We start from the raw sequence: 27,682 nt of genomic DNA, 5'->3' as shown, positions 1-27,682 counted from the left end.
TCCAGGGAGGACCTGGACTGGCAGTTCGAGCTGGACTGTTCCAATAAGGCACAGGGTCAAGACTGTTTTGCATATGGCTGGGTCCAAACTGGAATGGCATGTTGAGCAAAAAAACGATGGATTTAGCCCCTGATCTCTGTACTGAAGTGAATGTATGACATTGTTCTGCATTGTGTCCATCAATTGCTCTTTTTGGATTTACCAACACCGTGTAAGGCAGTGCTCTGCTGGCATCTTGGCTTGGCCTTTTATGGTTGGGTAGGTTTGCCCCTTTCTCAAAAAAAAAGAGCGGCCATTTGTTCTGGTTTTGGGATTCTGGATGCAACAGACACTGGTCAACACACATGAATTTTTGCAAAATCAAGGCATACCTTTTAATGTGGCAATTCTGCCTCTGTTCTAAAAATCATCCACAAATGGTTCACACACCTACAAAAAAAGTTTCAGTGATTTCTTAAGGGAATTATTAAATATGTCCAGATGGCAACTCAAGGAACAGGGCAGGCTAAAATCATCAATTATCGTAATTCTAGCGACTGCGCAATAAAATGGGAGGTGCAGTCTGTGAGAGTTTAGTGTACACAGGACTTTACCATAGTCTTTCTTTCAATGTGCTTCTCAGCCCCGAACCTTCTTTACACTCGATTGCAGAGATCTTAACCTGATCCAGTTTCCCAGTGCTTAATTTGTAAATAAATAAGTGCCAGGGCTCTCGTCAGGCGGCCACTGAAGCTTGCACCACACATCGCCCCGTCGACAGCTACCAATGATAGTAACAGCACAACTATCAACCATCACACTCTTACAACTGTGACAATTCGAACAATTCCAGGCTCCCAAAGCCATTGGGAGGCAGGTAATAATAATTTTGAATATATATTGAATTAACACTTGACTGTTGTTGTGGTCCTATCAGACAGCACCACCTTGTGGCAGAGTGTCACAAGCGCCGGTGTTGAAATTCAAGTTCTGGTGCCGAGCACCACAAGACAGCGGCTCACATTAAGCACTGCAGTTTCAGCCAGTTGATCCAGTCCGTTACAGTTTCCCAGACATCTCATATTAAAATGTTTGCTTTTCTCATGCAAAGGATAGGTTTGGAAGTACAAGGATGCAGACAAAAAGCCAAGGGACCAGGTAATGTATCCACTGCTGTAAAATGAAACCAAATACTTCTGCTTTTTCCATAATAAAGAATGATGTAAAAAGGATATGGCACAGTCTTTATTACATTGATGACAAGGTATTTTAGTAAAGTGAGGGGTCTACCTCTTCTATGGGTAACACTCAAATTAACATGAAGTTATGCAATAGTAGCATCTGTCATTTATGTCACTTAGTAAAATCAAATATAGAAACCCACATTATTATCATATATCAATATTTGCATCTTGTCTGGAATTTAAGAAAAGATTTCAGAAACAATGGCACATCTTTGAAATATCTATTGCTTATGAAACATTATCACTGTGATACACACTTTATAGCAAAGAAATAATCTGATCCATGAATAATGGGGTTACAAAATGGGCCAAGTTAGTTTTTACTATGTTTGTTGGTTTTAAGAATAAGAATGGAGAAACATTGTTTTGCCTCTCACTCAGGTTTAACAATCACTTATTTAAAATGGAGCAAGATGCATTTGTCTTCCTCCTTCTTATGAAAAATGCAGGTAAAATAGAGAAACTCAGGGCCTGCTTTAGGTTTGGAGAACAGGGTATTCTGTTGGAAACATAATGGAGTATCTTGCAAAAATTTGTGGTTGGATGGATGGACCTTAATTATTCCGGTGGCGTAGCCCCATTGGCTCTGTTGACGGAATAGTTTGTCCGAACGCCTGACGGAGCGGCAGTCATCTACTGAAAGATATTACACCGCAAGCCCTAACTTCAGTGGACAGTGTAATGTCTTTTTTATCCTGTCCGTGACCATTAAAACAAAAAAAGTTTGTTTTTTAAAAACTGAAAAAGTTTAAAACTTTTGTGGATTGCCGTCAAAACCAATGGGAGCCACTCACCAAATGTTTAGTGCAGTGAAAGCCACTGGGACCACTGGGTTAGGGGTCATTTCTAAATATGGAAGGCAGTTGTCTGTCAGGGAGGTGGTGGTAATGTCCTCCGCTACTCTAACGGACTGTACACAGCCCGCCAAACTCTAGATCCGCCCAATAGTCCGCCTCTTTTTTGTGTCTTGGTGCTTTAACCTTACTTACTATGGACTTGCAACTTACTCAAGGGAGATAATTTACTTCATCTTTTGCACTAATGCTGGCTTTACGTGGGAGCGCATGAACTATACGCACCTCAACAGTTGCCTAGTGGAAATACTGAATTAAAACATTTATTGGCAAAGTAACAAAAACAGCATTTTTGACTGTTTGTTATTTAATGTTTTAGGATCTAATTCAGAGTTTGGTTGAAGCGATACTCAGTAACAAACATGACCTTATCCTCTCTGCTGTATTATGAGTGCCATGGAAGAATACTTGCGGTACGGAGGACAGGATACCCGGGCTACGTTTGTGAAGGAATATCCCACCCACTGAACTCCAAATCAGCCCCTTTGATACTCTAAGTGTAGTAATTCCACAGAAAAAAAACTCAAGTAATGTTGCCTGCTTTACAAGACCAAACAATTCATAATCAGAGACATGGCTTTACTTTGAATATGTCTAGGTATTTTACTAGGTCGTTAAAGGTATTACTGCACTAAACGTGTAAAGAGAAAGTAAACCTTATAAACATAGCGGGAAAACAATTGAAAGAGGGCAGGGGTTGACCGACGAGAATGAAATATTGATCTAAGTGGGTGTGTTTCAGTCCAAAAAGCATGTCAGTGTATTTCTTTCACAATGTTCACAGGGACTCTTCAACTCTAGGCAATATTAACTAACCTTCATTGGCAAAGCTCAAAGCAGTACTGATACTCAATATAAATAGGTATATATTTTTTGCCCAACTGCAGTAATTTAACGCCATGAGTAGGTGACGTCCTATTCCTACTCCCATCCCTCAAGTTATGGAAGCCCCGGTTCTGCTAAAGGCACATGGTCTCAGGTAGCCAATCAAGTTATTCCAACTGTCAAGTAATTTCCCCAAAAATATATTTAGATTTAAAATGGATTAAATGGGTTCAACAACTACATCGTCTATTAACTCATAGGTCAAGTTTCTCCAATTCAGGATATTTTCTGGATACAAGGGTCTGGATGAATATATGAGCCCTTGGATTTCATCTCTTGACAAAACATGGTCCCACACGGAGACTTCATATATTTCACCAACGTATTGGTCTTCAGAGGGTAGCTTAGTCCTTCTCATCCCAAGCTTAATGCGTGGATTCCCCTGAATGACATATCCTTTGCTCAAGCCTTTCCTTGGTAAATGCAGCCTGTCCACCCAGAGCCGCGCGGTTCCATGTGCAGATTCCCAGCTGAAGCACAGATTCACCGCCCGGTTGATGACTTCCGTTGGGTAGAATTCTGCCCACTCGTCTCCCACAATCAGGATGTATGACTTGGAGTTGCTTTTCAAAACAGTGATCTCAGAGTTATAAGGTGGATCGGATCTGAACTCGAATAGGCTGTAACCCTTTGATGTGTCGGTGAAGGTACTTATACATAGTGTGAAACTGTGCAGCGCTTCCTCCTTCAGCGGCTTCAGGGCCACGTGGGATCGACCAGTATCCTTTCGGAAAACAAAGGCATCTCCAGTCATGTCTGTAAGGAAATAATTAGACAGTAACTATCAGGCAGGTAAGGTTCTACTGTATTACACAATTCTTGCTTTCTAAAGTGTATTGGTTTAGCTAAAAAGGGTAGGGATACTTGTGAGAGCAGGTGAAGACAGTGAATCACTGATTGGTCAACATTACATCCTACATCACTATCCGCAATCCAGGAACCACTCTTGTGTGCTGGGGAATTCCATTTAGGAAGCTCGGGCTCCGCACCGACCGGTCTAGGCGCCTCATGAATCCCAGATCCTACCCGGCTACAAAGTATCAGTTATATTGTAATAATTCAAGGAGATTTGCTACATGATTTGTAACAAATGTTTGTTAAAATTGAAACATACCATTACAGCCTTGAATATCCAGTTGTCGATTACAAATGCAAAAAAAAAAACAAAGGCTGGGGAGTATAGATGGTCGGCATAGAAAAAGAAACAAGTGAATCATTAGATCCACAAAATTCTAAAGGCTGCAAGAAAATGGGTTGGATCTTCATAAATGCAGGCAGCTAAAACCAGAAGTTTGGTTGCATCGAGCAGGCGCTCTAGATTATTAAAGCAGGTTTGGGTGAGTAAGGAAGGGGGTCTGGGAAAGAAAGGAAATTGGAGGATTATCTACTCAAGCCAGAAAAGTAGGTTGAATGAAGAATGTTTAACTGAGTAAGGTGGTAGGTTTGGAGGAATATCGCAATAGGTTTGGGTGGGTAAAGCAGGATGTTTCGCTGAATAAAGCAGGAGGCCAGGCTAATAAATAGGATATTTTACTAAATAAGCCATGAGGTTTGGCTGCATGAAGCAGAGTATATGTCTAAATAACGCAAGTTTGGCTAAACAAAGCCGTGGGTTTGGCTGAATAAAGCAAGAGGTTTGGCTGGTTTGGCAGATAAAAGACAAAATACATATTGCTGATGAGAGCAGAAGGATTGCCTTATTAATGCAGTAGGATTGGCTGTTAAAATATGGCTTCAGGTGAGTAACGCAAGAAAGTTCCTACAATGATACAGGATTTTCGGTGAATAGAGTTTTATGACTAAAATGATTGGTTTGACAGAATGAATTGAAATCTTGGGCTGAATGAATCACACCAGTTTTGCTTCAATAAAGAAGGTGTTTTGACATATTTATAAAGAAGGCCTGGCTTAATAAATCTTGGGATGTTTGACTAAATAAAGTGGAAGATTTCACTGATTAAAGTTGGAAGCTGAAATTCATAACCTAGACGATTGACTACATTTATTTTTCTAATCTTTTGCAAGAATTGAGAATTTTCATAAGAAACTGTTTACATAGTATCAGGACCACAGTTCATATGATTATAAACAGATGAAGAGTTTTCATGGTGGGAGGTTAGACTCTTTCTGGCAAGTCTAGACTCAAGCATTCCAATAGATGCTAAATACAACAATACATAATTGTAGGAAGCTGGCCCTGTATATACTATACCAAAGTAAGGTATTGTGTGCACAGAGTCCAGTGGAACCACAAAGATAGGCAGAACTAAAAGTAGATAGTACCTTAATCTCTATTAGTGGTAGTGTATGTAGGCGAGCAGTTTTCTCAGAGGGTAGTCTTAAGCATTTATTGTACACACGCAGGCAAGAAAGGATTTCACACACTCAAACACTGAACTCAGACACATTTGTATGTATAAAAATATTATTTAGTTGTATTTTATTTTCTAGAACCAAGCCAGGCCTGGTACAGGTAAGTGTAATTGTACTTTGCAAGAATAATGCAGTTAAATACAGTTTGAATGCAGTTGAATGCAATGGGATTGTTTACAGGTAAGTCATTTGTTTGTAAAGCAGTTTGAATTACTTTGTATGATACTTATCAGATTACTTTGTGTGTTACTTTTCAGATTACTTTTTAAGGTACTGTCTCTACTTAATGTGATATGCCTAGATATCACACTTCGACATTTCCTAGAGGAAAGGTAATTAAATCAGTTTTTGAACATTTGCAGTTTCTTAGGGTTTCATACAAACCAACTCCACAGATAATTTTCACAAGAAAGCAGTTAAATGCATTCCTATAGGAGAAAACAATGTTATCGACATAACGGTAAGTACTTAGGCATTGGTTTTCTGGGGTTAGAACCTGGGTTTCCCCAGGGTCGAGATGCATTCTCAAAGCACCCTCAGCTACACTAGGGAGGCCGGGTGCAGAGTGCTGAGGCACAGTGTTATCCAATAGGGGATAGGGGGACTCCATTGGTGGCCGCTCACGAGCAGGCCACAATGTTGTGGGAGTAAAGCTCCTGGTGTTAGGCTCAGAGCAAAGTGGGATCTGATTTAGCACACAAAGTGCACTCACAGTGGCGCAAGGGCGGCCGGGGGCAGGGCGCTGGTTTGGCGTTGGGTGCCCTGTTGATTTCAATGGCCATTCTCCGGTTGGAACAAACACTGCAGGCTCGGGGACGAAGATCTTCTGTAGGCGACCATCAGTTGGTGAAGTAAGTTGGGATCAATTGGGATGTTGGGACAGTGTTGGTTAGGCCACTCAAGGCCGTGGGACGCCGGGTGCAGGGGTGTATTTTGTGGTTGTGTTTTCCTTACCAGCTCCGGTCGCAGTCGGGGTGGATCCTCCAGAAAGGGGCTGCTGGCGTCGATTGGAGACTTGAGGCAGGTCAGGGATCACCATATCCCAGGTCAGGATTGACAGGAGACCTCCTTGTGGTGTTGGGTCCCTCGAACCCAGGCCGTGGGCGCCGGGTGCAGAGTGGTGCAGACTCGTGGATTTGGCCAGAGCCAGAGTCTGTTGGTGAGCCGATCCTGTGCTCACAGGAGACAAAGTCTAGTTTGGGAAGGTAGGACAGGTCCTGCAGGTTCTTGGGGGCAGCTGGCTGCAGGACACACCAGGATTTAACTGGAGCAGGTTGAGGTCGGACAGGCCGGTAGGGCAGGGGCCAAGTTAGTTGGTGTTCTCCGCTTCTTCTTCAGCATGAATCTTAGGTCCTTCTTCTTATTGTTTATTCTGAGGAGGCAAGGTTCAGGACTGCCCCTAAATACTAAATTTAGGGGCGTTGCAGGTAGGTACAGGTCGGGACCAATGAGTCCCTTCCTGGGGGTGGGTACACCCCCTATTATGCCCCTCTCCAGTGGCCGGGGAAATAAGCCTCACTCTTGTTGGCTGGGTCCCCCATCTGCAAGATGGCGGAGACTGAGAGTTGTGCTTCACCTCGCCTCCACAACCTGAGGGGTGGGGTTGGCAAAGGTGGCCACAACTCTCCTCCTAACTTGGTTTTTGTTAGACGGGACCTGGAGGGTCGGCCGAGGACAAGGGGAGAGGCCTCCGGGGAGAGCCGTCTCCAGCGATCTTACAGACGAGTAACTTCCCCCCCACAGATGGACACCACACAAAGATAAAGTTTAACGTTCTTTATAAGCAAATCTTGAAGTACGGTAGTATGGTTCAAGGAGGTCAGGACACAGGGGTCCCCTCGATTCTAGTCTCCTAGAAGGGTAAGGGGGTAGCGGGACAGTCTTGTTACCAATCTTGCAGGAATGATGGTTAGCTCACAATCCAGGTCCCGAGAAGGTCGAAGGTAGCAACGGGCCGCGGCAGCGCCAGCAGGTCCCGACGAAGGTGGTGGTTGCAAGGGGCCGCGGCAGCGCCAGCAGGTCCCGACGAGAACGTAGGTTACAAAGGGCCGCACCAGCAGGTCCCAACGAGGATGAAGGTTGCAGAAGGCCGCGGCAGCGCCAGCAGGCAGGACGACAGTTCACAAGGCAGGGCTGCGGCAGCGCCAACAGTCCGTCAAGGATGAGTTCTTCACAGTGTCTCTCGACTCCAGGATACAACTGTCTTCCTGCTCTGGAGCTGCCCCAGTTATAGGTCTGGCGCCCTTTGATGTCCGGACCCTCGCACTTGGAGGTCAGGAGGTCCGGGATGAGGGAGTCCAGACACCCAGCAGAGGGTGGAGCCAGCGCCCGGGGAGGCTGGGGGCGATCGGCACCTGGCGGGGGAGAGCCATCGACACTTCTTTCTCCTATTGACCTGCCAAGTGGTCCGTTCACCTCCTGGGTGGATGGTGGTGCCGGGATGGCGGCTGGGCCCGGGCAATGGTGCTGACGGTGGCCCGGGCCGATGATACAGCGATGCTCGGGGGCAGGCGTCCCGTAGGGGACGGGTTGCGGGTTGCTGCTGTGGGTAGCACCTGGAGAGCCAGTGTCCGGGCTCCGTCATGCGGGGGGGGGGAGCGAGCCCTGCCTGGGGCCTGTCCAACAGTTTTCCCACGGATTCACCCACCCAAAGTTGGGGTCAGAACCGGTGGGGGCTAGTTGCTGGGAGCAGCAAATGGCTGAGGTAGCTCCCAAAGGCGGCAAGCCTTTGAAGCTTCCCTTTCGTGGACCTTGCCCATCCTGGGGGAGGAGGCTTGGTACCACGTCCCAGTATGGGCTTTGTTTCAGGACCCCGCGAGTGGCAGGCTCTCGACCCAGGGGTCCAGAAACATGTCTGTTGGTGGCAACTTGTGAGCAGCCACTCAGCCAGAACACTAGAATTAGGTAGTTTTTCAGGGGGCATCTCTAAGATGCCCTATGAGTGCATTTTTCATTGAATCCCACACTGGCATCAGTGTGGGTTTAATGTGCTGAGAAGTTTAATACCAAACTTCCCAGTTTTCAGTAATGCCATTAGGGTGCTGAGGAGTTTGTAATGACAAGCTCCCAGCACCATATACTCTTTATGGCATTACTGCACTTGCAATGTCTAAGAATTGACGTAGACACTGTAGGGGTACAGGGCTCGTGCACCTGTATTGAGGTACTGGGTTTTCTCGGAACCGATACTACTACAATAACCCAGCGGTGTCAGGGCAACACCCAAAGACCCCGGATTCCCCTGTCTTGGCAAACAGAGACACGGGATACTGCTTGATGACGTCAAAGACCAAAGTTTATTGGTTGCAACCAGGGACAGAGGTCTACGAAGTACACACGGGTAGTTCGACAGAGACTGCACCACCTCAATGAACGAAACTCGGTCTTTTATGCCGAAAATTACACCTCTGGCAACATTACAATTTACATTTGGTGCATACAAAACTGACCAATGGACAAGTAGCATTTCAAAAAGTAGCGAATCACAACAGTCAAAGTTAATCCCACTTTCCGTTGTCCAGCCCACCAAAACGATCGCACATATGCTAAGTTTCCTGTTCGATCAGGCCGGACAAACCCACCATAAAACCTTCAACTCAGATCGATGAACATGTCGTAAAGGAAAGGCAGAGACAGATGGAAAGGAGATAGAGGAGTGGGAACGGTGTGCCATAAAGTCAAGGCACGTCCTGCTCTTTGATCTTTATCAGGCCAGCTGCTGAACAAGGAACTGGCTCAGCGGGATTCGCCCCAGGCGAGGAGTCAGTTCGGCCAGGTCAACCAGAAGTCAACTAAGGCGTACGTGTCAAGGACACGTTCGGCCATAATCATAGGGCCTATGTTAGGGCAACCATACAAGATGGCTGCCACATACAAGATGGAACCCGAGGGTTCAAACTAAATCCTCAAATGCAGAGTGTTCGTGTATCGATTCATACGAAAACACTCAGACATGTTACACTCGCCATTTGCGGTCTGTAGAGACCAAAATCGTCCATTTCCGACGATCTTTATAAATCGGGTTTCGGAACTATCGAACCCAATTCGGACCACGGAACCACAGACCCTCCTTTTGCTCTATCATAGGCAATAAACCCAGACCCATTTTAATCTGAATCCGGATCTATATTCATCAAGTCATCGATATGCTGTTGTAGCATCATCTTACTACTATGCATTTCTCTCCGGACAGGTTTCCGTACGCACAAAGTAGCACAAAGGCCACAAATAGCCGGAGCACACTGTACACAGATACAAAACATGAACAGAATCGCTAAAACCACACCAATGACCATCAGGATCTTCCAACCCCAAGTGGATATCAATCCCCATAACCATCCCATCAAAGACCAATCCCGTTTGTCCAGATGGACAGAATCGGAGATTTTTTGCAATTTGGAAATGGCGTGGAGGACTGACGGAGCATTGTCAGGAATAAAAACGCAGCAGCTCGATTGAATCAATCTACATACTCCCCCTAAATCTGCCAGAATAACGTCTAGGGCAACTCTATTCTGAAGCGTCATAAGTCTATCCGACTGGAGCTCAGCAGTTAAGTTACCAAGGGCACCGGCAGTCTCAACTATGGTGGATTCAACCACTCTCGTAAACTGACGAATGTTCCTACTGTTAGCCATAGGTCCCCAAAACGGCAGAAAACCCTTGAAGAAATCACCCAATTCTTGTCCTGCAGTGTCTTCTTGGCTAAAGACACCTCTAGCAATTCTCATCTTGTGATAATCTGCCACAGCTGTAAAAGTGGGGGGTAACAGAAAGGAAACAAAACATGTGCTCGAAAAGTCGGCGGGCAACCATGTATACGCTTTGTCATAGCAAACAAAATAAGTACCCTTAGCAGCTAAGAACGCTGGGGAAGACTGAGACGGAAACACATAAGTCTCAGCGCAAACACTCTTCCCTAACTGAGCCTTTGGATTCTTACCGTTGCCCTGCAGACAATAGTAGCCCTTATGGGGTACTATCCAGATCGGTAGGGGACTTTTCGCTCGCTGGTTAATACTCAGACTAACTCCATATCCAGTTACGTTCCAACCACTATATGGTTGCCTCTCATCTTTCGGAATAGTCTCTACTGCATTAGTCCCTTTAATCATGTCGACTATGCCTCTAGCTATAGGACTATTCTTCGGATTATCTCTCGGTGAACGTAAGGGGTCAACACTGTGGGCATATATGAACATGGTTCTATAAGCTCAAATTGAACCATTCAACCTAAAGGGCAAGACCAAATAAGGAATTCCTTTATCGGTTGTATGAGGCATCAAACCACAAATCCAGCAGTTTGTTGTATTGATCACTAACTGATGCTGGTGCAAAAGCTGTATGAAGGAATTATTAGCGAATTCCTTACGCCTGACTACCTCATATTCAGGCAAAGGGTGGAAAGAATGAGAGGAAACAGTAGGTGAAGGTGTAGATTGCACAGTGGAATTAGACGTCATTTTAAAAACAAATGCTACATAACCAATTATGAAAATTACGAAACTTAGTAGCAAAAATATGCATGATATCAAAAAGCATTTCTTCGACATTATTTTGCAAAAGCGTTTTCTAAAACTCAGTGTCTGCACAGGTCTCTCCAACTCAAAGAAATCCATCCTAAACTAAAGTAGCTGCCCGCGGTGGTTGGTTGATTCTGCTTGAGAGTGCCTCTGCTGCACCCAGGAAGACTGCCTCGGACCAACAGAACCCGGGACCTAGTGTCTCAGGCTTACACTCCCAAGACTGGTAGCAACCGCGACCCTAGCAGCAAGAACCGGATGGCAGTTCAGAAAAACAAAAATACGTAGATCCTTGGTGGAGAGTTAACCTGCAAACAGTAAAAAAAATCAACTTTATTAATTTTATTTGTCCTTAGTTCTCGATCTCAAATTGTATCTATTTCTTCCAGGTAACTCTTGATCAGCAAACAAAAGATGAGGCTCAGTAGTGTCCAATCGATATGCAGGAGGTATTGACGCTTGCAAAAGATGGTTACTTTCCTGTTCTGAGTTAGTCCCATTAAAACGAGCATCACTGAACGTTACAAATTTCAGAACAGTTTCAGTTTCAGAATCTGCAAGACCATCTTGAACCCACTTGTCATAAGGCAAAGGTAAGGGTGCTTTCTTCGTGTGGGAGCCGTGTATCCAGTGACGCTTCCCACGTACTCGCACCGCAGATCTCGTCGACAATAGGACCTGGAAGGGTCCAGTCCAGCGGGGCTGATTGTTCTTCGTACGCTGAAAGTTCCTAATGAAGACCCACGATCCAGGTTCGATCGCGTGGCCTGGATCTTCTGTAGCTTGTGGGAGAGAGCTGTATACCTGTTGGCGTAAAACACTCATTTTAGTTATCAATTCACACAAGTAATCAAGCAAAACAGGGTATTCGAGGTTGCTAAACCTCATCGGACTTGGTACGCCCCAAATATTCGCCGGGCGACCAAACACGACCTCATACGGACTCAAACCCATTTGCGAATGCACAGTAATTTGGGTGGACTAAAGTGCTAATGGCAAAGCATCTGGCCATTGTAAACCAGTGCTCTCTTGGATTTTGGCCAACTTTAGTTTCAGAGTGCCATTATAGCACTCGACTAAACCAGCTGATTGGGGATGATTTGCAGCGTGGAATTTCTGCCTAATTCCGAGACCATCACACACTCTCTTCATCACATGACCCACAAACTCACTTCCGTTATCACTCCAAATGATTCTCGGCTAACCAAATCTAGGGAAAAACTCTTTTATCAAAGCTTTTGCGGTGGACAAAGCACTGTTGTCCTTAAGGGGGTAAGCTTCTACCCATCTAGAAAAAGAGCAAGCAACCACTAACACATACTTTAAGTTGTTGCATCTTTCCATATGGATAAAATCTAGCTGCAAGGCCTCAAACGGATACGTAGGAGGAGCAAAATGACCAGCTGGTGTTGGTGTTCCCTTGCCAGGATTATGCATCAAACACACCATACAATTCTTGACCAAATTCTCTGCACATCTGGGTATTCCCACATTCTGCCAAACCGGAGCCAACAACTTGCAAATCCCTTTCACACTAATGTGTGCCAATCCATGCGCCATTGTAACAACTGGAAGCACATACGCGTTTGGCAGCAACCATCTTTGATGTTCTGACAAATCAGTCCAACAACCATTCGAATCCAACCTACCCTTAATCTCTCTCCATTCATCCAACTCTTTCTCTGTTGCCTCACTCTGAATAATCTTCACGCTCTCAATAGTGTCTTCGCACATGCTCTTCTCTGGAACCCATCTCGCAGGACCAACAACATACATTCGACTCGTCACATTCCTAGCAGTTTCTTTCGCAACTTCATCCGCAAACGCATTACCACGACCAACATCATCCGTGATTTTCTTATGGGCACTGCATTTTACGATCGCTATTTGCAAAGGTAGCGTAAGAGATTCAAGAAGTTCATTCACCAGCTGCCCATGCTGGATCTTTGTCCCATGCGATGTCAAAAATCCACGTTCACGCCACAATCGTCCAAAGCTATGAGCCACTCCAAAAGCATACTGACTATCAGTATACACATTCACTTGTTTCCCTTTCACCAACACACATGCTCTCGTAAGTGCAATTAATTCCGCCGCTTGTGCCGAGTTGTGTGGGATACATGCAGCTTCGACAACTGTATGTAAAGTTGTCACGGCATATGCTGCAGTGGTATCACCGTTTGGTAATTTAAAACATGAGCCGTCAACCCACAAAGCATCATTACAATCAGGAAGAGGAGTATCTCTTAAATCTATCCTCCCTTTCGTCTCTTCTTCTGTTCTCAAGAAACAATCGTGTTGCTCTTCGCTATCATCGTCTGTCTCAAGCGAAATCGGCAACAATGTAGCCGGATTTAGGGTATTGCACCTCTTGATGTGCACATGGCTCGCTAACAACGTAAGCTCATACCCTGACAACCGAGCACTAGTCAAGTGCTGTGTCTTCGTCCGATTCAACAAGGTATCCACTGCATGTGGAACCATGACCACTAACGTATTGTCCATAACTAAACCAGCAGATTGTCGAATCGAAACAGCCGCTGCTGCAGTTGCTCTCAAGCAAATCGGCAACGCTCTAGCCACAGGATCTAATGTTGATAAAAAGTACGCACATGGGCGTTGCTTCCCGCCAAATTGCTGAGTCAAAACCGATAATGCACATCCCTCTCTCTCATGAACATATAATGTGAAAGGCTTGCTGTAGTCGGGAGTACCCAACACAGGAGCCGAACACATCGCGTTTCGTAGTTCAGAAAAACTCTTTTGGCATTCCTCAGTCCAAGGAATCGGATTTGGAGTATCCTTAACCGTAAGAGCTATCAAAGGTTTCGCTAAAAGGGAAAAATTTGGGATCCACTGTCTGCAGTACGACGTAATACCCAAAAACGCACGTACTTCTCTCTGTGTCGTAGGGACACTCATTCTCGCAATAGTCTGGATTCTTTCTGGGGTCAGTTTCCTTCCCTCCTTCGATAAGAGGTGACCTAAATAGGTAACTTCTTGGCGACAGAATTGCAATTTCGAGAGAGAAACTTTATGATGGCATTCAGACAAATGAGACAACAAGGACACAGTGGCATCCTTACATATATCTTCTGTATCGGCAGCGACCAACAGATCGTCAACATACTGGATAAGGGCCGCACCATCAGGAAGAGCTAGCAAGTCAAGTTGCGTCTTCAAAGCTTGACTATAGATAGATGGACTCTCGCAATAGCCTTGAGGAGCGCGCTTAAAGCGGAAACTTTGTCCTCTTAAAGAGAATCCAAAAATATCTCTACTCTCTATGGCAATCGGGATGCTGAAGCAAGCATTCTTCAAGTCAATCACCGAAAACCAGGTAGCAGAAGCTGGAATCAATGTCAATAATGCAGTAATGTCGGGTACAACAGGGAATTGTGGAACAACAATTTTGTTCACTTCACGAAGGTCGATAACAAACCTATATACAGGAGGCTGTGAAGAATCAGTTCTCTTCAAGACAGGCAAAACCGGACTATTACACACATTTCCTCGAGTCTCTTCCTTGTCAATCAGATCATAAATGATCGCCAAAAGTGCTCGTTCACCATCACTTGAAATACGATATTGCGGAATGCGTGGTAACTGAGCATTCACCTTCAACGTCACAACATAAGGAGGAATGTCTAACAGGCCCACATCATTTGGACCCGTAGCCCATAATGAATCTGGTAGCGAAGACAATTCAGGTGGTAGACAATCTTTCGAAACATATATCGGGGAAATCACATTCTCACCCAAAGTAAGATGTACTCCTGACGGAGAACAGTACAAAGTCGCATATAATCTCTTCAACAGGTCAAGGCCTAGCAAGTTCTCATTACAACCTGTAGTCAAAAGAAGGGGTGCTTCAAACCTACGAGGACCAACAGAAAGAGGCAATGGAACGGAAATCGGATTCATAACGGGGGCGCCAGAAAAACCTATAGAAACATTATTAAAGCCAGACAAGGGTGCGCCAGGGAGTTTGGAATGCATAATAGAACTCTTTGTAGCACCAGTGTCTAGCAGAAAAGGCTCTGACACACCTGATGCAATCACTTCCACGTAAGGTCCACTCTGATCTAACGGAACTGAAACAACTCCCTCTCTTTGTCCGTGGCTGTCCTAACAATCACTACCTTGCTCTTCGTCACCTTCAGCATAGTAATCATCTACGTAGTACTGTGTAGACCTACCAGGCAGATTCTGCTGTTGATCAAAACTGTTCATTGAATTCTGCGGAGGCAAAGGGCGCGCGTTTTGTCCGCGACCTCTACCTCTAGGCGCTTGTTGAGCACCTCGACCTCTAACACCTGGAGCACTATTAGCATGTTGCAACAAAACCGGGCAACTATTCTTGTAATGGCCCTCTTCTCTACAATACGCACACTGATTAGGACCATACTGAATACGCTGTTGTTGAGGAGTCTCGTCTCTTTGCGAGTTCCTTGAATACTGTGGTGATTGCTGATAATCACGCTGATTATTAACACGAGGTGGATAAGCTTGTTGTAGAAGAACCTTAGTCTTCAATTCCTTAGTCTTCTTATCCGCTCTCTCTAACTCATCCTAACGTCTATTTTCGTAGTACTGAGCCGTAGCAAGAATCTGCGCCGAAGTAGAAACAGGCCAAGCACTCTTGGAATCCTTCAACTTAGTACACAACTCAGGAAGAAGATTGTGCACGAATTTATCAACAAACAATCTCTGGCCACCTTCAGTAGCAATATCTTGACCACTATGATCAACAAACGTTTCCTCGAAACGCGAGAAAAAGTCTGAAACAGACTCGTCTTTCTTCTGCTTACAAGCTGACAATTTGTCCCAATTAACGCGGACTTCAGGCATTAAAGTCTTCATGAAAGTGATAATTCTACCAGGAAGTTCGGCAATAACATCTTCAGGCTTAGCACCTCCAACTTGTCTATCGTTTGCTGCAACAAGGTTCACCCATGAACCGCCTAATTCATTGTCATGATCTGTATATCGAAAAACATTCCAGATGGACTGTGGGACAACATTCCCAAACAACATATCTATATCCGCCAAATTCATGACGCACGAACTCACAGTTTGCGTAAGTTCTTTATAATATCCAGCAGGATTCTTTCGCGGATCTGGTAAAGTCTGCTTAAGTGCTAGAACTTCTGCACGCTTCCATGGAATATGAACCCATACTCGCTGAAAGTGCGCAATAACAGGTGGATTAACAGTAGCATCAGCAGGTCTCCATATCGGAGGAACCTCTCGCATCGGATATTGACGCGCATGTCTCCTAACTGACAAATCTGGCTCAAACAGCCGATCAGTAGGGACATCGCTTCGCAACGACAGTAACGTCGACACCGCTTTCTCGATGTCGTGTAGAGTCACAATCGTCCCTTTAGCAAACTCTGAACGCAATCGAGACAATACTACAGGAACTCTATCCAATTCGTCCATCTATTGTTCATGGAGGAACGCACACATAAGCTCGAAAACATAACGCTGCTTTGGTGCTTCCCATTGTCGGAAAACATCCATAATACCTTCTAGGTCATACTGGGACCTATACGTCACCCATCTACGTGCCATATGGTCCAAAACCACTCGCTCATCTGTATCAAACAATTGGCTACGCGACTGTCTACGCTCACTCACAGGAGACATAACCATTTGTCCCAACAAAGGAGTTAGGAAATTAGAAAAGGCAGTGGTCACCCGCTGTCTAGGAGAAGGAACAGTCGAAAAGACAAGAGGAGACGAAACAGTAGTGGTAGGATTCATAGTCGGAACGGGCATAGAGGCAGTAGTAGCAGGAAAAGGCAAAGTTGGTAACCCTTGAGAAGGCTGCGCATAAGGAACAACAGCCAACGAAGAAACTGGCTGTGGAGGAATAACAGGAGGCAAAGCAATAGGTGCTTGCGCGGCCACAATCGGTTGTGGTGGTGCCGTAGCATCCTGCGCATAAGGTGGTGGTGAATTTAACAAATGCGACATCAAAGGGTCTTTCTCAAGCTCCTTACCGTCTTTCTGCTCTTTAGCCGGCAAGACTGGGTAGCATCTGTCTACCGCTAACTTCCTCACTCTAAGCATCTGCTCGCTGTTTTTCTCTTCTTCATCATTTCTGTATGCAACGGCAGCTTGCACCATTGACATACCCTTTCTAATCTTCTTCGCTAACTTAATTTCTTTCTGTTTGGCTTCTTTGCGCCATATGCGGAAAGAGTCAAACATTGCCGGCCGGGCTTTCTTCTTGAACAACCTCACTTCAAGGTTATCTAAGACTTCTGACTCAAAACTACCATAACGGGGCCACTGTAGGACACCGTCATCCTTCGTATATTTTACCCAAATCTCATTGTAGCTAATAGGACCTACTCCATGTTTCACATACAACTCGTATGTAGGAGTTCCTATCGGAGGAACCGGACACGAATCCTCTAACCGGGAATCCCTCAACGTACCACAACTAAACAAATTCCTAAGACTGCTAAAACCAGGCATCTTGCTCACTAGTCTAGCTTCAAACAACAAGGGTAATCTAAAATCGATAAGCTCGTGAATACACGAATCCCTTGGCTTTGGGGCCTGCAGGTACCAAATCAAAGCTATCCACTAAAGGATACAAAACAAACTAAGAACTAGGAGACTTATACTTAACTGAGTTGTCGATGGCGTCACTAGAAGACCCGTCAATCGTCTCTCTCTACAAACGTCTAAGGCTCCAAAACAGGGCGACAGTCAGGGCAGCAGCCCTTCGTAGCCGTCGGGACGCGGGAAACCTTGCAGCAAACACCTTCGGAACCACGTCGACATACAGGGGTCGCTGAAGTGGCTGGCCAACCTCCGGAATTTTCTCACGAAGCTCCTCACGAACCTCTGGCTTGGACCGGTACCGCTGAAGTCGCCCAACGTTGGGCGCCAATTGAGGTACTGGGTTTTCTCGGAACCGTTACTACTACAATAACCCAGCGGTGTCAGGGTAACACCCAAAGACCCCGGATTCCCCTGTCTTGGCAAACAGAGACACGGGATACTTCTTGATGACGTCAAAGACCAAAGTTTATTGGTTGCAACCAGGGACAGAGGTCTACGAAGTACACACGGGTAGTTCGACAGAGACTACACCACCTCAATGAGCGAAACTCGGTCTTTTATGCCGAAAATTACGCCTCTGGCAACATTACAATTTACATTTGGTGCATGCAAAACTGACCAATGGACAAGTAGCATTTCAAAAAGTAGCGAATCACAATAGTCAAAGTTAATCCCACTTTCCGTTGTCCAGCTCACCAAAACGATCGCACATATGCTAAGTTTCCTGTTCGATCAGGCCGGACAAACCCACCATAAAACCTTCAACTCAGATCGATGAACATGTCGTAAAGGAAAGGCAGAGACAGATGGAAAGGAGATAGAGGAGTGGGAACGGTGTGCCATAAAGTCAAGGCATGTCCTGCTCTTTGATCTTTATCAGGCCAGCTGCTGAACAAGGAACTGGCTCAGCGGGATTCGCCCCAGGCGAGGAGTCAGTTCGGCCAGGTCAACCAGAAGTCAACTAAGGCGTACGTGTCAAAGACTCGTTCGGCCATAATCATAGGGCAACCATACAAGATGGCTGCCACATACAAGATGGAACCCGAGGGTTCAAACTAAATCCTCAAATGCAAAGTGTTCTCCTATATCGATTCATACGAAAACACTCAGACACGTTACACTCGCCATTTGCGGTCTGTAGAGACCAAAATCGTCCATTTCCGACGATCTTTATAAATCGGGATTTGGAACTATCTAACCCAATTCGGACCACGGAACCACAGTACCCTCACCTCTGGTATAGTGCACCCTGCCAGACGGGAGACTGATCTATGCCAGGGCAGTGGTTTGTGGGCATGGCACACAGAGATGTGTGCTATGTCGACTCTTCACTTTGTTCTGCACCAAAACACGCAGCCTGCAATGCCAGTGTGTGTGTATGTAAAGGTACAGGACTTTTGAGGGTGGCACAATAAGTGCTGCAGCCCTTAGAGGCCTTCCCTGGCCACTGTACCCTTGCTACCTATGGTACCAATTCCATGGGGCTTACATGTGTCCAGAGTTGCCAATTGGGTTTTGCAACAGTACAGTTTAGGGAAAGAACATAGGCACTGGTTACCTGGTTGGCAGGAACCCAGGGCACACTCAGTCAAAGTACATCAATATTAGGCAAAAAGTGGGAGGCAACCATGCAAAAAGGGGCACTTTCCTACAATAATATAAAAACATATCTTCATTAAATGGTGTTACGTGGCATGAGTGTACGGATGATTGAACAAGGACTAGTCAATTAGTCTTTGAAGCTGAATGTTTAAGAGACATTAAGGGGCTGATTAAGATGTCGTTAGGAAAGGCTCCTGGATGGGATTCGGTATTTCAGAATCCGATTCGGAACCCTTGTTTACGACTGATTCGTACAGATTTCCCATCGACCGATTACCATGTCCGGAAACTGAACCTGCAGTCCGAATCGGTTCTGAAAGGTATTGGGTCAGTCCGAGTCTTTTGGAGCCGAATCGTGCAGCTCTATGTGCACCGTTTCCGGACAAGCAATTATGATGGCTGATTCGGACAACCGTTCCGATTCAGTTTGCCCGAGATGAACCGGCTTTCGGAATCAGTCTTTGAGGGACCATTGCGTGCCCCCCTTCACCCAGAAGCGTCCGAATTTAGCCCGTTGGGGTACCAAAGGGACCCCCTCTTCCCAACCATGCACAATGTGGCAGGCACCAATGGGTGCCCGTCACAGGGTGCAAGGTTTTCCCCAACCACCTATTTTTCCAATGGGAGCCTGTGTTATTGTTCATTATACAGCCTCCCATTGAAGTTAATGCGATTTCGGCCTAACGATATTGGGAAGCATCGTAATCGGTCGTCCGGTCAAGCAGGACCCGATTCGTTCCTAGAGGAGTCAGGAACAGATTTGCTTGGTACAACTTCCTAACGACATAGTAATCAGCCCCTAAGTTGAAGACAATACGTTGGAGAGTTGGTGGATTGAAAACTGTGCTAGAATTAGAGATGGTGAAGACAGAATGGACATTAAATAGATGAGAAAATTGGATAAAAAAATAAAACTATCTCTCTACTTGCATCCTTGCAGTAGTAGCAGTTCAAAGTGACATTAGCAATTTATATCTATGTACAAAACACTGATGGAGTAGAAATCTAGGTGCAAGGAGGTCTTGAGAAGTGAGACCTGAGGCAAGCAGATCCCATGATTGGCTTAGGGCAAACTCATGGATATGGGCCCCATGAGATGACAGTTTGCGGCACCGTAGGTAATCAAAGCTGGAGGATCTTCTCACTCAAGATGGTGGGTGCTTGTTTGACTAACAACAGGCATGTGCGGAGCAATGATAGCTGCCGTGGAACGCGGGTGCCTGGATGTCAAAAACACTAGGTATAGCAGACCAGGGCTTTATATTAGAAAGCAGGTAGACTAATGTGTGTTTTTTCACAATGCTTATCGTGACAGCTTAGGAATACCACCCTGTAACTCGAGGACCGGTCGTTTGGTTTAAAAGGGTACGAGGCATCGATCGGACAGAATATCGAGGACAGAATATCAAAAATAGAATATCGAGGACAGAATATCAGAAATAGAATATCGAGGACAGAATATCAGAAATAGAATATTGAGGACAGAATACCAATAATAGAATATCGTGGACAGAATATCAAAAATAGAACACCGAAGACAGAATACCAAAAATAAAACCAAAATCCACATATATGTACCTACGAGGTACCTATATCTTCAAGGTACATAGATGTGGAGTTAGGAATAGCAAATCTATACTTTCCTATATGCACTTACCTTTCAATATTGTGTCCCTCGATATTCTGTCCTCGCTATTAGTGTGCCACTATATTGTTGATGTTGATATTCACAAATACAATAGTCTTTTGCACCCTGGGCGCCTCAATCAAAAATGTATACTTTCAAATATTTTTTAAAAAATTGTTAGCATGTAATACTTGCTTAATGGATTCCAACTCAGCCATTATTATAGATGTTTTATATTCAACGGTGCCCAGGTTGTTCATGGAGTTTTGTGCTTTAGGGGGTGATTATGTCTGTGTAGTTTTTTTCTGGAAGGTTGCATTGTGGCATTGTGTGTGGGGGTTATTTGAAACAGTTTTGTTTATCTGCCGCCTCTCTTGCTTTTAGTTTAAAGTACGATATGTGCTTTAGGGTTTTAGTTGCTAAAGTACTGGGGGAGTGAATAAGTAACCTCCAAACCTGTAGTGTCTAGCCAACATGCAGAACATCTATAGGACCACATGGCGCTACTAGGACCGGAGACGGCCTGGATTGTCTTATGGTGTAGGTGCCGGCCCCATCCACAGTGTGATAGAATTGCACATTGGGGTCTAGACCACTGTCTGGTTGGAGCGGTCGGTTCTACAGACAGTGCTTAATCTGAGCCGGTGGTTTACGGTACTCAGCCCCAGCACTTAACGGGCAACATAAGCACTTATGACAGGTGTCGCTGTTTGTCCAATTGAGAGATGAGATCATTAGTTGTTTATTTATTCAATATATATTTAAAACTACCTATACCTGCCACCCAATCCATTCATATCGCTATGGGGTATGGAATAGTGTGAATGTTCACTCTTGTAGGAATATGACTGTGAGTAGTTTTGTTGGTACTGTCATTGGCAGCGCTGGTGGGGGTAATGGGTGCTGCAGGCTGTAGTGGCCTATCTGACGAATGCTTTGGCAATTATTATTTTTTTACTCAATAAGCGATGCCTACAGGGGATGTTTCACAATATTTCAGGCTGAGAGGTTACAAATGCAAAAAAGAACTATTGATGGATAGAATGCTGAGCAATGTCATACATTCATCCCAGTACAGAAATATGGGCATAAATCCATGTTTTTTTGCTCCCCATGCCATTCCAGTTTAAACCCAGCCATATGCAAATGAGTCTTGACCCTGTGCCCAATGCCAACAGTCCAGTCCGAACTGCCAGGCCAGGTCCTCTCTGGACTGGAAACAAGCATCCAAGGACCGGTTTAGGAGTTTCACCCCTCTTCAGCCAGGATAGCTTGAATCCAGTGGCATGGAGAGCACAGGACCCACATCTGGGCATTCCCGTCCCACTCGGGTGACAAATGCAAAAAGAACAATTGATAGACAGAATGCAGAACAATGTCATACATTCACCCCAGTACAGAGATCTGGCCCTAAATCCATGTTTTTTTCTCCCCATGCTACTCCAGTTATAACCCAGCCATATGCAAATCAGTCTTGACCCTGCGCCAATGGGAGCAGTTCAGCCTGAACTGACAAGTCAGGCCGTCTCTGGACTGGAAACAAGTATCCTGGGACTGGTTTCGGCGTTTCACCCCTCATCAGCCAGGCTAGCTTGAGTCCAGTGGCATGGAGAGCACAGGAACACCAATAGGTGCCAGGGCACAGCAATGGGCTGGTGCCACACCTTCCACTTTACCACCTGGGTCACTGGGTATAGAGGGTGGGAAATGGATGACTAGCTGGAATCTCATCAGAGCACCAGTACCATAGGCAACGATGAAAGTAGTTGGGTGGAATTGATCGAGAATGTGTACCGGATTACTGTGTGTGAGACAGCAGCCCATGAGCAGTATTATAAGACCGAAGAGGGTTGTTGTTTGGAAAACAGGGGCGATGATAAGGACGTTCCTGGAGCAAAGTAGATGCCAAGGATATGGGAGCATAACGTGAGAAGATAGTATGGATGACCAAGAAGTGTCTATTAGTGGACATGTCAGGAGGAGGTGTAAAGATCTCAGACATAGTAAGAGATATAGGGCAAGAAAATAAGAAGCTGCAGCGAGGCACTTGCTAAGATAAAATGAAGGTTCTGGGTCTTCTTGACAGAATGGCCAAGACCCCTTCCAAGTGCCACTTATCTAGGGTTAGATTTACTCATAACAAAATATTTTTTTGCAAGACCATAAGACCGTAATGAATTACGCATATCACCTTATCTCAGTAAACAAATTTACAGTTCCCTTACTCTCTCTATGTTTCTGCACATATGGGGGAGGTGGGCTGCAGGGCCTGGCTAAACTGGCCACACCCCTTTGCTAAATGCAGCCAATCAGTAGAATTCCTTGCAGAAACTCTACCAATTCCTTTGAGAACATCTTGTCTGCCTTATCTGAAGGACTCTGCTGCCCTGGGCACTCAGAAAGGATCCACCCACGGTAGCAGGCCTGCCGCTCCAGATCCATGCTGCGATCACTACGGATAGGACAGTAAAGGGGTGGACACTAGCCTCAGATCCTATTCACAGCAACAGCCTTCTCTCTAGGTGACTTTGAGACAATTGCAGCCTAGGTTTATACAGTCTGTCCCCCAACAGTAAGAATGCAGGAATTGTCCTATAGCTTAGCGCGGGTCTCTGCTATCGCCTTATGCGGCTCTCACCTCAATCAGGCAGATTTCAGGATCCATCCATTCCTTCTCTTTTTGGGGACTTGTCCCTAGTGTCTGACTCTGATGCTGAAGTGCTGAATGTCTGGTCATGCCACCACTCTGCCCCATCCTCCATCCCGGCCAGCCAGGGTCGGACTAGGACAGAAAATAAGCCCGGGCAACAAAATCAAACGGGCCCCCATTAGTGAGTCAGATGGCTAAAAAGTGGCCCATGTTTGCAAATTGGAGTCGTTTTGAACTTGTAAAGGCACGCTGTGTTTGTGTTTTGCAAGGCGTAGGCGACTGCATACATTTCAGCTCCCTGTATGCAACGTTTCTTTTAATATCAAGGAAGTCAACAGTAAAAAAAAATGCCCAGCAAACCATAAATTAGGCCCACTAGGGGCCAAAACATGGCCCACACCCAGGGCCGGACTGGGAGCGAATACCGGCCCTGACAAAGTGCTTGGCCATCTCCCCGGGGGGTTGGGGTTGCGGCTGAGCTGTTTGCCAGGGCCGGTTTTGGCCGATTTTGTTACAGGGGCTGCTATTGCAGCTATGCTGCAAAAACGGCCCTTTAACAAAAACGGTCTCCCAGTGGCCGCCCAAAACCGGCCCCCACCCTCGCGGCCCACCGGGGAAATGCCTGGTGCCCGCTACGGCCAGTCTGGCCCTGACCACACCGACCAGCTGGTTGGGTACTGCCTGGTTGCCCTGTTGCCAGCCCAGATATGGCCAGTCCAGCCACTGCAACTGGCTGCATAAAACATCTGCAAACAGAAAGCGCCTAGATAGACAAAAAACTACGAGAGAGCAAACCTGTCATGGAGGACACATGCAGCCGCGAAGTGCTGAAGCACCTGGGTAGCAGTGCAGGGTAAGGTAAGACATTTCTGACCTCTCTCATTTCACCAAGCAAGGGACTTGGACTATCACAGAGTCAGGGGGCTGTACATTCAGGACACTTTCACCCAGTGCTTGGAATGCCATCTTAGACCACAGAGGTCTGCATACTGGCAACTCCCACTGCAAGAGACAAACTACAAGTCCCATAGTGCAATGTGATGTCGAGTTAAAGGTCATAACTGGCATATGGTATCACACTTGATAAAGCATTCCTTGGCATTTAAACATTCTTGTTGACTAAGTATGTTCTGAATAGTTGATAACTGGAACAACAGGAAGTAAAAGGGGCAAGAGGAAACACCGCATCCACGCCATAATGCTGTACATTCCAAGTTAGTATATAATTTTTTTAAACATACTATGGTGCAAAAACACTACCTTGCATGTCCCACTTACTCGCTTTGGATAAATAGATCTATGTTGGTAGGAAAGTAAAAATAAGAATAACACAACACTTCTGGATTTAAACCATGTGTCATGTCTAAGCACCAAAAAGATTGCGGTCGGCGACAGTGTGTGCATTTCATCTACTGTTCTTAATTATTTGCCTACAATACATGTATATTATTTAAAATAAAGTAAACGAATAAAGCAAATGGTTTCCCTCTCGTGCAAGCATAAGTGAGTTGCACAACGTTTCCTGTTAGACGGGGACCCGGAGGGTCGGCCGAGTACAGGGGGAGAGGCCTCCGCTGAGGGCCGTCTCCAGCGATCGTACAGACAAGTAACTTCCCCCCACAGATGAACACCACACAAGGATGAGATCAACACACTTTATATAAGGTTCTTGAGGCAAGGTGATACGATACAGGAGGGTCAGGACACGAGGATCCTCCCAATTCTAGTCTCTGTAGGGGAAAGGGTAGCGGGACAGTCTTAGTACCGGAGCGGTACAGGTGCGGCAAGAGGGAAGCTCACAATCCTCGAGCTTGGGGATCTGCAAGGATGGGCCGCGGCAGCGCCAGCAGGCTAGGATGATAGTTCTCTGCAAGGAAGGGCCGCGGCAGCGCCAGCAGGCTAGGATGATAGTTCTCTGCAAGGAAGGGCCGCGGCAGCGCCAGCAGGCTAGGATGGTAGTTCTCTGCAAGGAAGGGCCGCGGCAGCGCCAGCAGGCTAGGACGAATGCTTACAACGAGGAGGGCCGCGGCAGCGCCAGCAGGCTAGGTTGATGGTTCACGACAAGAAGGGCCGCGGCAGCACCAGCAGGCCAAGACGATGGTTCACGTTGAAGAGGGCCGCGGCAGCGCCAGCAGGCTAGGTTGATGGTTCACGACAAGAAGGGCCGCGGCAGCGCCAGCAGGCCAAGACGATGGTTCACGTTGAAGAGGGCCGCGGCAGCGCCAGCAGGCTAGGTTGATGGTTCACGACAAGAAGGGCCGCGGCAGCGCCAGCAGGCCAAGACGATGGTTCACGTTGAAGAGGGCCGTGGCAGCGCCAGCAGGCTTCGGAGATGGATCACAAGGAAGGGCCGCGGCAGCGCCAGCAGGCCGTCAAGGATGAGTTCTTCACGGTGTCTCTCGACTCCAAGATACAACTGCCTTCCTGCTCTGGAGCTGCCCCAGTTATAGGTCTGGCCTCCTTTGATGTCCGGACCCTCGCGCTTGGAGGTCGGGAGGTCCGGGATGAGGGAGTCCAGACACCCAGCAAGGGGGTGGAGCCAGCACCCGGGGAGGCCGGGGGCGATCGACACCTGGCGGGGGAGAGCCATCGACACTCCTTCTCTCATTGACCTGCCAAGTGGTCTCTTCACCTCCTGGGTGGATGGTGGTGCCTCGATGTCGGGGCCTGGCCAGGCCCAGGGTTGGGGTCGAGCCGAGGCCACGCGGCCTCGTGGTGTAGTGTCCAAAGATGGCGGCTGGGCCGGGGAAATGGTGCTGTCGGGGGCCCGGGCCAGCCGTTACTGGGGTGTTCGGGAGCTGGAGTCCCGTTGGGGACGGGTTGTGGGTTGCCTCGGTGGGTTGCCGGGATGGTTCTTGCTGGGAATACAGGGAGAGCCGGGGTCCGGGCCCTGTCGTGCGGGGAGGGAGCGGGCCTTCCACGAGGCCTGTCCAATATGCGTCCCCCCCAGCTGAAGGCAGGGAGAGTCACCCATCCTCTTGGGTACTCTCCTCGCCGAGGCGGAAGAACCGTGACAGGCCGTCTGCGTTGGCGTGGTCCTGGCCTGGACGATGCTCCACAGTGAAATCCATCCCCTGCAGAGAGATGGACCATTGCAACAGTTTCGGGTTTTCTCCCCGCATCTGCATCAGCCATTGCAGGGGTCGGTGGTCTGTTTGCACCCGGAAGTGGGTACCGAAGAGATAGGGCCGGAGCTTCTTGAGGGCCCATACCACGGCCTAGGCCTCGCGCTCGATGGTGCTCTAGCGCTGTTCTCGGGCCAGCAGGCGTCGGCTGATGAAGGCCACTGGCTGATCGACTCCCTCGGTGTTGAGTTGAGAGAGGACGGCCCCAATGCCATGATCGGAGGCGTCCGTCTGCACTATGAACTCCCGGCTGTAGTCGGGGGCCTGGAGCACGGGGGCGGTGCACACCTTCAATTTGTCAAAGGCCGCTTGACAGTCCGGAGTCCAGCTGACTGTTTTGGGGTTTTTCTTGGATGTGAGTTCTGTGAGGGGCCCCACAATACTGCCATAGTCCTTTACAAACCGCCGGTAGTACCCGGTGAGCCCCAGGAAAGCTCGGACCTCGGTTTGGGTGATAGGTGGTTGCCAGGCCTGGATAGCAGCGATCTTAAGCTGGAGGGGGGCCACCAGACCGCTCCCCACTTGGTGTCCCAGGTAGGTCACGGACCCTTGGCCAATCTGGCACTTGCTGGCTTTGATGGTGAGCCCGGCCTGCCGGAGGGCGTGTAGGACCTCCTGGAGGTGGTGGAGGTGGTCTGCCCAGTTGCGACTGTATACAGCAATGTCGTCCAGATAGGCGGCGCTGAATGCTTCGAGGCCCGCCAGTACCTGGTTCACGAGTCTCTGGAAGGTAGCTGGGGCGTTTTTCAAGGCGAAGGGCATCCCCTTGAAGTGGTAGTGCCCATCTGGGGTAGAGAAGGCAGATCGCTCTTGGGCCCCGGGGGTGAGGCTGATCTGCCAGTAGCCCGCTGTTAGATCGAAGATGCTCAGGTAGCGGGCGGCCCCCATGCGGTCAATCAGCTCATCCGCCCGGGGGATGGGGTGAGCATTGGTTCTGGTAACGGCGTTCAGGCCCCGATAGTCCACACAGAACCGGAGCTCGGGGGCAACGCCCGGGGCGGCAGCCTTGGGGACCAGTACGACCGGGCTGGCCCAGGGGCTGTCAGATGGCTCGATCACTCCTAGAGCCAGCATTTTAGAGACTTCATTCTGGATGCAGGCGCGCACTCGTTCCGGTACTCGGTACGCCCTGTGTCGAATAGGGGGGCTATCCCCGGTGTCCACGTCGTGAAGGCACCAAGGGGAGACCCCGGGGATGAGGGAAAACAGGTCTGCGAATTGTAACAGGAGATCCCGACA

The 27,682-nt window shown here is 47.2% G+C and overlaps 1 protein-coding gene across 1 annotated transcript in view; it reads right to left on the bottom strand.

The window, feature by feature from the left end:
• Window positions 1–1,207: 1,207 nt before the first annotated feature.
• The window catches only part of LOC147673414 (mucosal pentraxin-like), a 42,808-nt gene continuing 16,333 nt past the window's right edge, over window positions 1,208–27,682 (bottom strand). The window contains exon 3 of the mRNA XM_086947282.1: window positions 1,208–3,718. Within this exon, the coding sequence (XP_086803408.1) occupies window positions 3,123–3,718 (596 nt within the window). The 3' untranslated portion in view covers window positions 1,208–3,122. The remainder of the gene's footprint in view (window positions 3,719–27,682) is intronic.

The sequence above is a fragment of the Lissotriton vulgaris genome, chromosome 12 (genome assembly GCF_964263255.1).
Source record: "Lissotriton vulgaris chromosome 12, aLisVul1.2, whole genome shotgun sequence".
In the NCBI taxonomy this organism is placed as follows: domain Eukaryota; kingdom Metazoa; phylum Chordata; class Amphibia; order Caudata; family Salamandridae; genus Lissotriton; species Lissotriton vulgaris.
The sequence above is the reverse complement of the archived record's forward strand: the minus strand, read 5'-3'. Positions and strand labels throughout refer to the sequence as shown.